Source organism: Cyclopterus lumpus, chromosome 20 (assembly GCF_009769545.1).
Source record: "Cyclopterus lumpus isolate fCycLum1 chromosome 20, fCycLum1.pri, whole genome shotgun sequence".
NCBI lineage: Eukaryota > Metazoa > Chordata > Actinopteri > Perciformes > Cyclopteridae > Cyclopterus > Cyclopterus lumpus.
In genome coordinates, this window is record NC_046985.1 from 8,303,223 (window position 1) to 8,316,748 (window position 13,526).

The following is a 13,526-nucleotide window of genomic DNA, read 5'->3' on the forward strand; positions in this document are numbered from 1 at the left end:
AGATTCCAAGTGGACAATCCCAAACGATGATTGTGAGGTTTGTTTTTGACTTATTGGTCTAGAGGGGAAGACTAGAAATCATGACTTAGTACTTACATGCATAAAATAGCTAATGTTATTGTACCTTTGGTGTTAATACATCTATGTTACATACATGTGTAATAGCAGGTGATTGAGCACAATGCACTTACATGTGTCATCTGAACTCACATTAATATTTAACAGCACAAAACCTTCATTAATATGTAAACATACAGAATGAATGACTGTAATTCAATGTACTATCTTGATAGAAACCCATTCACAAGTTCATAATGTACTTATTATTAAAAGCCATTTAACACGTAATAAAGTGAGAGACCTGACAAGTGCTTCCGCATATTTATTTACATTCCTAAATGAACAAGTTGATTTAAGGAGAACAGGTGGTGATTGTGCGACTGTGATGTTTTAAGGACATCGAGTTGGACCTGTACACTTTGTCAAAGGATCCGGTTCCCTGGAGCTGCAGAGTGGGGGGGGTCTTCATCAGAGGGGACTGGATTACCACAACGGCCCTGAACACTCCGTCCTCACTGGAACACATAGTATGCAAACATCTGAAACTCAAGCATGTGTTGAATATGGTAGTGAAACGTTAACTTTGTAGTATGAGCTTATCATAATCGACTCTGTTACAGCTGTCTGTGGTTTGTTACCTGGGAGTAAAGCTGATCTGGAGACAGTGGCTGCAGCTGGTGACGTTAAGCTCCTTTGACCTGAGGAGCCCGAAGTCTGGTGTGACTCTGAACACATGGGAGTCTCCTTCATCCGACTCTACAAAAACAAAGACACAAAGAAACACGCGGGGGGATTGGAAGTCAACGAGCCACGCGAACAAAGGAGTATGCCTCATAATTGTGATGTGACAATACAATTATTACAGCAAACAAAAGGAAATCGTTTTATGTTAAACTCTCTCATTATTTTTAATTGATCAACTGGGCTACAAACTGGTTTTAATAACGAAGATGAGTCAGACACCCAGGGCTCAACAATAAGGCTTGCCGGCTTGTAAAATACCACGTCGGCTAGTAAATCTAGCAACATCCTAATAAAGGATGGTCTTATCTTAACTCACTCAAAAAATAATTTAAACATATATTTTCTGTAGGTGATGATGGAAGTAGCCAAGGAGTGAACCATCTCACTTCCATCTCCATCTCTTTTGTCGATACTCCAGATGCATTTAATTAAATAAAGATTAAAGATGACTATCCCTGTTCTTTGTTGTTATTTGATACCTGCAAATAAATGTAACGATCTGTATCGGGGAAACATTTAAGGAAAATAGATTTCTGACCTACTTCCCCGAAAAATAAAAAGCATAATTCCAGTCAGTTTAGCCAAGTTATACATAAATTAAAGACCTCAACAAACCCCAGAGCTAACGTAAGACCAGTGAAGAGAATACCCACAACTATATAGCAGACAGTTCAGTAGTTACCAATAACTGATTTCCAGTAAGTGAGGGCTCTGTTTCTGTGGAGGTTGACTTCTGTTATCAGCGTCTGCCCCACGAAGCAGAACCCAAAGTCGATGCTGTCCCTGGACAGACGCATCGTAGGGAGATATAAACAGGCACAGAGAGGCACCGTCTGCACGGAGCGGAGAAGAAATTAACTTTGTGAGCTCAACTGCCTATAAACGTGTACAAAATTATTAAAAACGTTCCTTTTCTTTTTTCTCCCCTTTCACACTTTTTTACCGTTGAGATTCCCAACAGTGTCTCTGACCTGCAATCTGTTGTCGTTGTAGTGAATCAGGAGGTTTTGCTGGAACCTCAGCTTCCTTCCCTCTCCTGCACGATGGATCAGCGTCACCCCCGGAGGGACTTCCTCCTCTGCCTGGTCTGCATGGTCCAGAAGGGGCAGGGAGCAGTGGAAGGCCACCTTCACCTGGGTTTCACAGCAAAAGAGTACAACTAACAAGATACAGGACCATCCTTGAGATGAACATCTTTCTGCTCCTATATGTACAGTTAATAATATCTAAAACATGACTGACTCTCCTCATCTCACCTGCATGCTTTGCTGTGGGTGCAGCACCAGAGCCTGGCTGTCACCAGTAGGTGGGTCGCTGGAGCTGCTGGTCCGGACTTCAAGCTGCTGCTTCACCACCTTAAAGGGAGGCTGAGTCCCCAGGCTGAAGTGGAGGAGCATTTCTGAGTTGTTTCTCAGCTGAAAGGCCCGTGTGGTGTCAAATTCACGAACTACCAGCTAGGGAGCAAAACAACCAGAGAAGCCACCACTGAGCATGAATGGTCTGAAATACTGTGCACCCTTGGGATCAATACTTCATGCATGCACTTCTGTGTGTCAGAGTGCTTTTGATTGGTGTTGTAGATTTCTCAGACCGACCTCTGATTCTGCCTTCAGTAAATCACCGGCTGAGGCATAAAACTCCAGCACCCCCTCATCCTCCTCTATCTGCACCAACAGCCTGCAGCAACATGGAGCCAAGGGGAAGATATGAAACTTAATCAGACCGCCTCTTGCCTAACCTCTTTTAATTCAGGAAACATAAACAGAGTTGGATTCATTAGGGATTTTAGGGACTTGATATGATTGTAATTGCTTACAATGACGGCTTAACGACTGCGAGTAGATCAATTCTGACGGGCTCCAAATCCAAACCCTGAGCTCTCACAACTTTACCCGGGACGCAGGCAGCCATCTGTAAACAAACACAACACAATAATAATAATAATCATCTAATGTTTGGCATTTCCCAGATTGAAAAATTAAAAAATTGAAAACATTGTTTAGTGTGTTGAGTCTGTTACCTCAGAGTCTAGTCCCATGAAGCCCAGAGCCAGGCCCACACATCTGGACTCACAACCTGACCCAGTCAAAGGAGTGAAAGATACATGGATGGTGCTGCTGCTCTTTGCTGGAATCACCTTGAGATAAACAATAGAAACAGATAATGCATCGTTATTCATATGGCTAGAAGCAGAGTGGAAAAATGGATGGAAGTCTTATCAACGTACTAATTGCTGGGGTGTGATGCAGTATGGGTAATCCGAGAGGTCGCCCACATGCGGTCTGATGTGAACAGACAAGAGTTTTTTCTTTGCAGGAGAGGGATAGAGACAGGTTTCCTCTTCCTCGGATACATATTCCTTTGCTTCCCCACTCTGGAATCAATAGGATTAAGCCGGTTTGAGCCAATGAAATGTGGGTTCACTCACTGGCATCGTAACCACAAGAATTTCCCAGAGGCATCGTCCTGAAAGTCATTAAAGTTTATGTTCATGTATCCGTGTTGCAATATAAAATGTACTCACGGTCATGCTACAGAGGGGGGAGCTCGTCCCCTCAGAACCTGAGGTCTTATTTCCTTCCCAGGCTGTTTGAGCACTCCCACCAGAAATCCTTAATGCTCCATTTAACACCTCGTTGCCATCAGCATCTTTAACTGGAAAGGTGTCTCCATATGCCACCACAACGTCCACCAGTTTATGGTCATTCTGATCTATGTTATATGTTTCCCAGTCCAGGCGAATATCTGGCGGCATGCAAAGATTTAGATTAGATCACTTTATTAACCTCAAAAAGTCAGTCAGAGGTCACAGTATGAAAGACATATGAAAGACATACTGCTATTGCAGTAGTCAGACGAACACACAATCAAACATTATCCAAGCGGAGACTTTGGTGTTGCTCAGAAATCCAGAAGTCCAGCCCCTTAATTTAAAATACAATGTAAATATTTTATATACAAAATCTAAATAAATAAATGCCAGATCAGAAATGATGCACCTGAACCAGCAACAATAAAATAAGCAATATTCAAATTGATGCTGTATTGCAGAAAACAAACAAATATTCAGACGCTGTACAATTGTTGACTCTAAAGAGCTTCATGTGGAGCATTGTGGGTATTGTTAACCAGCCACATGAAACACTTTCACTTACCAAACATGGTCGGATTGTGGATGCGATGAGAACGAGACACCGTGTCACCTCCTGACACATGAGTGCCAAACCTAATGATGCAAACAGGTATGTCAAACTATATGTATAGATATATATCTATATCTATATAGATATAGAAATATATATATACTGTGTAATGCCAACATTAGTGTATGTAAATTGGAGAAAAAGACTGGGGAACAGACTGTGTTTTTGGTCCCTGGTTCTGGTTGTCTGGACGTGGGCCTGTGATTTGGAAGTAGAGTGGGCAGCCTGTCACCGTCATCTGCATGGGAATGAGCGTGGGCTTGAGGTCCCCCACCTACAGGAGGAACATTTTATTTCAACATTATTTATCAGTCTGCAACCAAATGAAGCGTGACATCATCTCTAATCCTTAAATATGTGTAACATCCCATTGTATGGCATCATACTTTGCATATGAGGTGATCTCTGTATTCGCCCCACATGTCCGTGTAGGCAGTGACATCCACAGTCTGGGTCTCAAAGGCTCCCAGCATCCCAGTGTCTGGCAGGACAAAGAAAGCTGCACCTTTTCCATTAGCCAGCAGGCTGCTCACAAACTCTGCCAATAGATACAGAAGGTTTGAGTGTGCACTCAATCTGCTTCCATTTTAAAAGTGAGGAGCTAAGCTTACCCTTAAGTGCTTTTTCTTCTATTTTCTGAGCTTGAACATAGTGGAGCGGCTTCTTGACGTATGTCATTCTGCGAATAAAATGCAGCACGTGTCACATCTGCAGAACAAGAGTCCCTCTTTGATTTATTATTCATGTTAGTGAGCTATGGCTCCCCTTCACCTTTTCTCTGACTGGTTGTTTGGCTTTGAGGCATGGCATGTGAAATAATCTGCCTCTATGTGGAAAGGGGCCGGGATAGCAGTCTGATTGGTTATCAATAACTGCTTAGTAACGGCTCTGTTCAAAATGACGTCATCACAAAAGTCGAGCAACAGTGTTGAGGGTCTCTCGTCATCTGGAGGAGAGCTGAAGGCAAAGAAAAGCGACCGTGACTTACCAAACACTTATACTGTGGAGTTAGTGACGCTATTATTAGGTGGTGAGATAATAGACTTTAAGCCAAGGTTACTACCAGACACTGGGCAGTGAGTAGGACACACTGAGTTTCTTGGTTTTGGAAGCCGTGATGCCAACAACAAGGGGAGAGTTCATCCCTTGGACCTCACAGAGAGCAGCCACCTCAGTCAGATCCAGCTGGACAAAGAGACACATATTACAACGCAATCATCTTAAAAAAATAGAATCAGTGCATCTTTTAGCTGCTGGCATCACAGTATAGTACAAGTAGTGCAATGTGCCTCCTTAACTCTTAACACACTCAGTTGATAAGTGACAAATCTTGTGATCTTCTGGTGTGTTAAGGAAAAAATGAATTATTATCATAATCATATTATGTACCTATTTCGCTATATACGCACACAAAAGAATAGATTAAAAAAAAAGAAATTCTTCTGATATCAAAATCCAATCACCTTTTCTACCTATAAAACAAAATATAGCATGTGGTTACATCAGCTCATTAAAAATAAATTTCAGCCAATATAATGACATCCCTGGCGGCCTGTCCAGGGTGTCCCCTGCCTTCGCCCTATGTCAGCTGGGATAGGCTCCAGCGCCCCCGCGACCCTAATGAGGATAAGCGGTATTGAAAATGGATGGATGGATGGATAATGACATCCATCAATCAATATTCAACTTTTAGCAACAAGGTGCGTGTGGACATTACTACATTATAAGCCTGTTCAATCAAATGCGGAGGATATGATTTAAATACCTCTCAAACAACTCTCAAATATTAGGTTTTGCTGGGGAATATTTGACAGTAAAGAAACTAACTTGAATAACTTTGATACTTACATCTGTGTGAGAGATGAAATGAACTGTGATCTCCAAACAGGCATTAGGTCCCAGTGAGCCAGAAGAGGGGTCAAAACTGGCTGAGCACAGTTCAGCCTGTTTACCCTGGAGCTGATCCTGGTGGGGAGAATGAAAAACTCAGATCACCAAGTAGTGATAGTCACGAAATACGTTTATCTCTGAGAAATAGAAAAAAATAAAGAGGCATTCTCTAATTGATACTTTGCATACAAACAGCCTTACTTACATATGTTACAGATTATGCTCTGCAATCATTCAAACACACCGGGGGTTTCTAACACGTCAGCAGCATTCATTGCATCATCCATTCTTCTCACAGTAAATGAAGTGGTGATGAAATGTAGTGATGCCAGCGTACCATCCAGCTGAAGTGTGAAGGCAGCAGCGTCTGGTTGAAGATAGTGACGGTTCCCTCTGCAGCAACTCCAAGGTAGAGTTCAGAGAAGAGCAGCTCACAGTTCAGCAGACACACCTGTGGACACTGCACGTCTGCTTGCACCGACAGGTGACTGCAACAAACACACAGATAGTGTTACTGGTTATCAATGGGGCAGAACGCTGAGCAACATCATTATTGTCGGGCTGGCCCCTCTGCACAGAGCTTCCTTTAAGTACAGTGGTGATTTCATCTCAAAGAGAAGAACGCCAAAATTGTATGCAGCTGAGCATCATTACCATCCGGTTCCATTCTCCACTGTCAACACCAGCTCTGTTTCATATCGCTGGCACAAATGGGGACTAAATAGCACATCCACACTGCAAGAGGCCAAGGGGGACAGCACACCTGTGCGTGGTTCCACTGAGATCTAAGCAACAGAGATTCATATAGATGTAATGTTTTATCACAAATATGTTGCTATATTAGTGTCTAGTGTACAGCACCTGTATCTCCTGGTGGTCCTGCTGACGGTCACACCTCTCCTTCAGTGTCCAGTTCGCCTCCTGCTGGGTAATGTTAGTGAGGAGCAGAGTGGTCTGTGTCTGCTCCCCGAGCTTCATGAGCCCAAACTCCACACTGGGCACACTGACGGTCACTATGGGACCCTGTCCAAAGTCAAACGATGAACACAAAGAGGTCACAGCGCACAGATTAACTAGGAATATCACAGCAACAATCTAGCATTGTGGAATAGTACAGCACTTTGTGGGGACTAAAGCCATAATTGTGTGATTGTGTTAAGATTATAACCTTAAAAGAGACTTCCACGGCCAAAGTGACGGGCTCGGGGCAGTGCTTTATGGAGCAAACCAGACTGGTCACAACCCTCTCTGGCTTCCCTCCACTCAAAACCAGGTCGAAGTCGAAACACTCGTTTTCCTCTTGAAGACAGATCAATCAGTAATGAACCAATAAATCAACTAATTTAAATGGTGTTTACAATTCATAATGTACAAACTCTAGTGAAACTATTAAAAAGGAGAATGTTGTCTGTTATTCTCCATTGTACTGTGTGACACACCTATGCTACCAGCAGAGGGCTCTACTTCAATTATGTGGCTGCTGTTGCTTATTCTCTCCCACTGAAAAAAGATGCAGGTTTTGCTGTGGTTCCACATCTTCAAGCACACAAGAGACAGAAACAACCATGAACAACTGTAATTGTGGCACAAAATCATTTGGTGGAAATGTAATATTGGTCATTTATAGTTAACGTAAGGAAAACGTGACTTGACCTTGAATTGCCTGCGGGTGGTCGAGCAAATAAAAATCTCCCCGGGGATAACAACAGCGTAGGGCTCCAGTAGGACCTGGTACGGCTCAGTTGATCCCTTGACCTCTATCTCCATGACGATGACATCGCCTACCTTGGAACCAGTGCGCACAGGCTGAAGGACGCTAGATTTCCACACACACACACAATCCAATACTTTGTTAGATGAAGTGTGCTAAACTTGGTGTGTGATGTCAGATCTTTGTATGTCATGACCTTGTGGTGTGTTTTTTTACAGACACTTCTATTACTGTACATACAAAGTCGCAGGAGCTTTACCTTTTGTCAGTGGGCTGTGGTGGCAGCTGGGGAACCTCCATCAGGACTAAGTGACAGACACTGTGGTAATCCTTCAACTTAGGAAAACAGAAAAAACATGACATGAATCAGCTTGTAGCTTCCAAACAGTATTGTTTTCTGTTGTATGTATTTGTAGTCTTCTGTACTTCTTTAGGGCAGAAGGTGAATAGAAACTCTTGATCCTGGAAGGGGGTCAGAACTCCTGTTATGGGGCTGACATGGAAAACATCGTCTGCGGCCAGGTGGAACTGGATATGGGAAGGCTCCGGGATTTCACCTGGAAGGAAAGGGTGCAGGTTCGGCGTCATGATCTGCCAGTGGAAAGGCAGATCCAAGTGGCTTCAGCCCCAGAGAAAGGATGAAAGAGAGAGAGAGATTTAATGTGATATTTAATGATCCATAAAGGTAAACTCTTCTTCTACTTGTGCCACTGCGCAGGGTCAGCGAAGGAGCGGCAGGCCTGGGTCTTGTAGTTAATCAGTACTTAGTTTCTCACTTGAGGACACAATTACTATGTTAATCCTGGGACTTGAATCCCGGCACTCCAATTTAAGAGGTTTCCCTTCTCACCGCGTTATCCAAAAAGAGCACACGTGATGATATGGATTTTGAAAAACACAATACTTTTTCATACTTCGTAGTGACGATAACATGAGAGGGTGAGGCTTACACATTGTTTCTAATGATGAGTCTCTTCTGTTGCACAGAGTGAGGGTTGCACGGGCTGAAGCGGACAAAGTGCTCCGCAGTGAGGTCATGCACCTCTCCCACCACAGGAGGCTCCTTCTTCCCAGATACAGATACCAGCTCAAATGCAATCTGCTGGCCCTCACCTGGGAAAGTCACACAGACAATGGACAAAGTGTCTTGGATCATACGAAAGACAAATTACAAGTCATATTTGTTATAGACTAGTTTTCTGAAAAGATTCACCTTCAATGGAAATGTCTTTCACCTGGCAGTTGTCACACACAATAGTGAACACCTGACAGCTCCTCTCAGCAGTAGTGGGGAAGAACACCACCTGCAAACACACATTAATATTTAAAGCATACAGAGAATTTATAGGAATTAATTTCTATACAAACACAGTTACCTAAGTTAGTCTAAAGAAACTGGGAAGTAACCTGAGAAGCCGATGAAGCATCTACATATTTCTTCTCTGTTTACCTCCATAACCCACTCACCTCCACTACAGTGGCCTCTCCAGGCTGCAGCACAAAAAGAGACGGGCTGACTGCAAAGGGTGGCTGCTCAGAAAAGTATGTTCTTGCCACAGACTATATAAAGAAAAAGAAGAAAAGAAACGGAATGCAGGATACCTTTTTATAAATATTGGATCTAAAACAGTTGCTGTAATTTTTAGATAATGTGTCAGTTTGATTTTTACCCTGAGGTTCGAGGCCGGCCACTGGTTCTTGGGGATGATGCAAAAGCTCCCGGCGCTTAAGCTTACATTTTGGCACGGGAACTCAACAAATGTTACTCCTCCGATCAGGCAACAACCACAGTCCAGAACTCTTGGTACTGCACGATAATTAGGGGATAAATATCAACAATGCATGACCGATGGAATTACACTCGTGAGCATTACAACAACGGAAGGTTGGTAGATTGTTATGTGACTCACATGTGAGTATTGGAGCGGGTCTTTTGGCTGCGATGGGCACCATAAACGGGCGTCCAGCAGTCTCCACCACTATGTAGTCCTCATAGTCCCCGAAGGAGTCTGGAGTGAAGCACACTGTGTACTTACAACTCAACCCTGGGGCAACAACACCACCCTTGCCAGGGAATCTCCCTGCCAAAACATACTGTATATTAATATCAATCCCTTCTTATATTTCACCAGCATAATTCTCTAAATTACCCCCCAAAAAAACAGCATAATTCTCTAAATTCACTTCTTATAGTGTTTGATACAGTAGTTGGCGCTGGTGTTCACTGACAGGGTTGCAACAACAAAACAGGAAACACCAATTGCATTCCAGAGATGTATGACTTTAATTGTCAAAACCCTTGCATGCCTTTGAAATAATCACTGACATTCAAGACAGCAGATGATATCCTCATGATCCTCACTTCAGGAATGAGGAAGCTGTATGGCCCAATCATAATGAAAAAAGGCTTACCCAGGCCAATGGAAAAGTGAGGAGTGGTCGGAGGGATGACTCGGATAGTGCGGCTTGCAGAAGTCAAGTTTTTCAGCTCCAGGGTAGTCTAGAACGGTACAGGATATGTTATGGTACAGTACATCATCTCATTACCTTCGCAAAATACTTTTGCGGAGGTTATGTTTTGATCGCTGTGTATTTATTTGTAAATATGTCTGTTTGTTATTCGCATAACTCAAAAAGTATTAAACCGAATCGCATGACATTTGGTGGGATGATTGGCTGTTATCCGGGGACCATTTGATTAGATTTTGGGAGCGATCGGGTCAAAGGTCAAGGTCATGAAAAGGTCAAAAATGCGGTACATTTTTATCGAATTGGCATGCAACTAATGCCAAAATGTTCAGAATTCAATGCCCGATCTTGTGATATACGACATGATAGAATGACGTCATAACCCTTCTTAGCGGTTCATACATAATTCTTTTGTGATGTTTACCACAATATCTGGTATCAAGTTACATCAATTTACTGTTCCCCACACTCTCATGCCAAGTACCAAAAAGTGGCTGCGGCGAAGGTATGCGCTCTACCGAGTGCCCGTTCTAGTTGAAAAACAGTTGGTAGTTCTGTGTAAAATTGTAATTGTTCAGTATAAGTTACTTAAACATACCTTATAGACATGTCCCACACTGTAGTCATTGAAAACTACCTCTGCAGGTTTTGCTAGAAAGGCCGCGACAGGATTTTTAGTTGAGCTTTCAGGGAGAATGAGCACAAAAACAACCGCTGATTATTCTTACTGTTCTCAATAAAAACACTCTCACAGGATGTGGTGAGCTTAGTAACAAGCGAGCACTGCCAGCACTAACTTCCACGTCAAAACCACAAAGCAAGCATTTCTGATTTCACTTTCTCTATATGCCAAAGAATATGACGGAAGAGGGAAAGGGTTCTTGTTTAATCCAAACCCGAGATAACCTTTCTTATGACTGCATCATATGTATTTTAACCCTAAAGTTATATAGAATCATGCACATATACCCAAACATGGACCTGACTACCCTTACCACATACATGTGTATGTGTAGTATACAGTAGTCGACAAGTGAACTACAGTAGATCCTCCCATTTTTATATTGTGGCCAACGGTGTTTGTATCTGCAGGCAGAATATAAGTCAACATGTCTCTTCCATACTCAGCTCTCATTGTTTCTCTTTCAGATGGGCTTCTGTATATGTTTGTCTCTGGGTTACAGCTGTGTAAAAACAATTAAAAGATATGTATGCCCACAATATGCAGGAACCATAACAAGCTCAAAGGCTTTTTGTTTTTTGTAATGTTTTCTGTTTGTAATGAATTGTAATTGTAATTCACACATCATTACAACTGAAACAACCTGGCAGATATAAAATATGATACATTGCGTGACACATTGTGTTTGTCATTTTTATTGAAGAGGGGTTGTTTGTCCTCAGCCGATTTCATCTAGTATGACCCATACAAGATTTACATATGGGACTCACTATGGCAATATCCAGACTTTTTGTTATTCGCTGCACTGTGACAAAATGATGAGCATTTACTGTGAGATGATGCAAGTGCGCTTCTCCTCCAGGTAACCTTGCTTCTGCGCCCCTTTCTTTACATGCTCCATCTTCCCCCCTTTGGCTCTGGGATGGATGAGGGATGCGCCACCCTGCTGTGCATTCAAAGGAAGGAAGCGAGGATTGCATAGGAAGTTGTTTCGATCTTTCAGCTGTGGAAGTTTTTTCCGTCCCTCTGCCCGATCCTCGGCGCTTGGCTCATCCTTCCCATTTGGTCTAGTTATGGTCTGGTCGGGCCTCTGAAACATAGTAGTAGAACACTGATGTAATCAAGCCGCCCTTGTTCCCAGAGTTACTCTGGCTTATCAGATCAGAACTGCAATTACATCAGTTTTCAAAACTCAGAGGAACTGACCTTTTTAAAGAAATGCTCTTTTTATGTCCCTATTGTGTATTCCTTTCAATTATATTATTATATCATTATATTATATTATTATATCATTATATTATTGTAAAATATATCAGTTTTGATAGCTCTGGCTTGTGACTACTCACCTCCTTGGAAGTTTTCTTCCTCCTTGGGTTATCTGAGCTAGATTCGAGGGTCAGGCTGAGATCTGACTCGTTCATTTCTGGCACGATCTTTTTTGGGCTAGGCATGAGAGTGTAACCATCATCCTGATGCTCCCTGGACATGTGCATGGCAGAGGCAATGGTAGGTTTGGCAGGATTCCATTTGACTGACGGGAGAGGAATGAGTTCAATATTGAGCCAAAAACACATTGGCGATGAATAATTCAAGATGAATCCAAAAGGGGGTCAAGTACTTGGTGCTGGTGCTCTCACTGGTCGTTTGTGTGTAGGTAAGTAGTCCTGGGGGGAAATCAGGTTGTTCATTTTGAGAAGATCTTGGTCCACACACCAGGGAAAGGCTGAATTGACTGAAAATAGACAGGAAATAACATCAAATGGTATATTCAAAGTAAATATATCGATAAATTACAGGTCATTTTTTACAACAGTACAATGTTTCCATCACACCTGTGAGGAGGCCCAGGTCCCCGTGAACATCGCCCATCTGCTCCTTCTGTCTCTCGTAGGCCTGGCTCTCTATGGCCGCGGCCCGATCTCTGGCCTGAATGATGTGACTCTCCAGCATGTCCGCCTGTTTTATAGACCGGTTGTACTCAGAATGAGCCTGCGGGATTGAGAAATAAATGACATATTTCATAAACACTGTGTGATTTCCTCTGTTGACTCGTGAAGCGTGCGGGAAAGTTGTGCAGCATTAGCTGCCAGCTCACCTGCTGGAGCTCCTCGACATATCTGTCATGGAAGCCGCCTTGGCCAGTCTTTGTCTTTATGAGGTTGGACAAAGTGTCTTTCCCCATGACGTCTTTTGTGTAGAGGTCCTTGAAAGTGCTTGCTAACACGTGAGAAATGTCCTAATATACAAGACAGAGATGGGTAAAGTCATTTTTACTTTGTGTTTAGAGAGAATTTAACTAACTAAGTTAGTTAACTAACTAGCTAGTTAACTAGCTAGCGCTAACTAACGTTAGCTAACGTTAAGTTTCGGTGAAGCAGGTGTTCATACCTGTGACTTCCCTGACGCAGGTCTGTGACTGTCCATAGATGGATCAAAACGCGATGTTTTTCTCGCCCCTTTTTCTTCTTGCATGGTAAGTCTTTATAGTATTTAAATATATATATAACTGTTATATATATAAGATATACAACGTATACAGTTATTATAAGCTAGCTAATTAGCGTAAAGGCAACGTCAAATAAGACATTTGGCATTAGCAAGACGAGTTCCTCGAATAATTTTCCTTCCTAGCATTACCTATAAATAACCTAGCTACATAGTGTCCGCTCTAAACTGTGGATTAAAGTGCATTTTGTTGAAAGTTCTTCATCGTTACTTCTTCTCCGCTATATTTGTGTCCAAGTGGTTGCCGTGGCAACATCAAAAG

General features: G+C 42.6%; 1 protein-coding gene across 1 annotated transcript; it reads right to left on the reverse strand.

The window, feature by feature from the left end:
* Positions 1–365: 365 nt before the first annotated feature.
* On the reverse strand, positions 366–12,941 carry dlec1 (DLEC1 cilia and flagella associated protein). Its single transcript, XM_034560721.1, has 37 exons — positions 12,855–12,941; positions 12,592–12,748; positions 12,378–12,491; positions 12,106–12,290; positions 11,630–11,849; positions 10,676–10,764; positions 10,021–10,108; positions 9,519–9,689; positions 9,279–9,415; positions 9,076–9,168; positions 8,822–8,912; positions 8,559–8,721; positions 8,035–8,227; positions 7,868–7,944; positions 7,551–7,713; positions 7,337–7,433; positions 7,066–7,196; positions 6,759–6,920; positions 6,552–6,682; positions 6,235–6,385; positions 5,856–5,972; positions 5,071–5,192; positions 4,779–4,964; positions 4,619–4,686; positions 4,394–4,545; positions 4,166–4,281; positions 3,960–4,030; positions 3,329–3,549; positions 3,032–3,178; positions 2,825–2,941; positions 2,621–2,715; positions 2,400–2,481; positions 2,061–2,258; positions 1,776–1,937; positions 1,487–1,637; positions 699–816; positions 366–575 (listed from the first exon to the last, which is right to left on the reverse strand). The coding sequence occupies exons 1-37, from the start codon at positions 12,939–12,941 to the stop codon at positions 413–415; spliced, it is 4,986 nt and encodes a 1,661-aa protein (XP_034416612.1). The 3' UTR covers positions 366–412.
* Between the last annotated feature and the right edge of the window lie 585 nt (positions 12,942–13,526).

Bases quoted from the DNA above. Each gene is read 5' to 3' on its own strand.
- dlec1 (XM_034560721.1), bottom strand. From the start codon at position 12,941: ATGGGGAAAGACACTTTGTCCAACCTCATAAAGACAAAGACTGGCCAA. The intron at 9,416-9,518 runs GTGAGTCACATA...ATTATCGTGCAG, and splicing joins ACCCGCTCCAATACTCACAT to TACCAAGAGTTCTGGACTGT. The intron at 2,482-2,620 runs GTAAGCAATTAC...ATGTTGCTGCAG, and splicing joins GCAGTCGTTAAGCCGTCATT to GCTGTTGGTGCAGATAGAGG.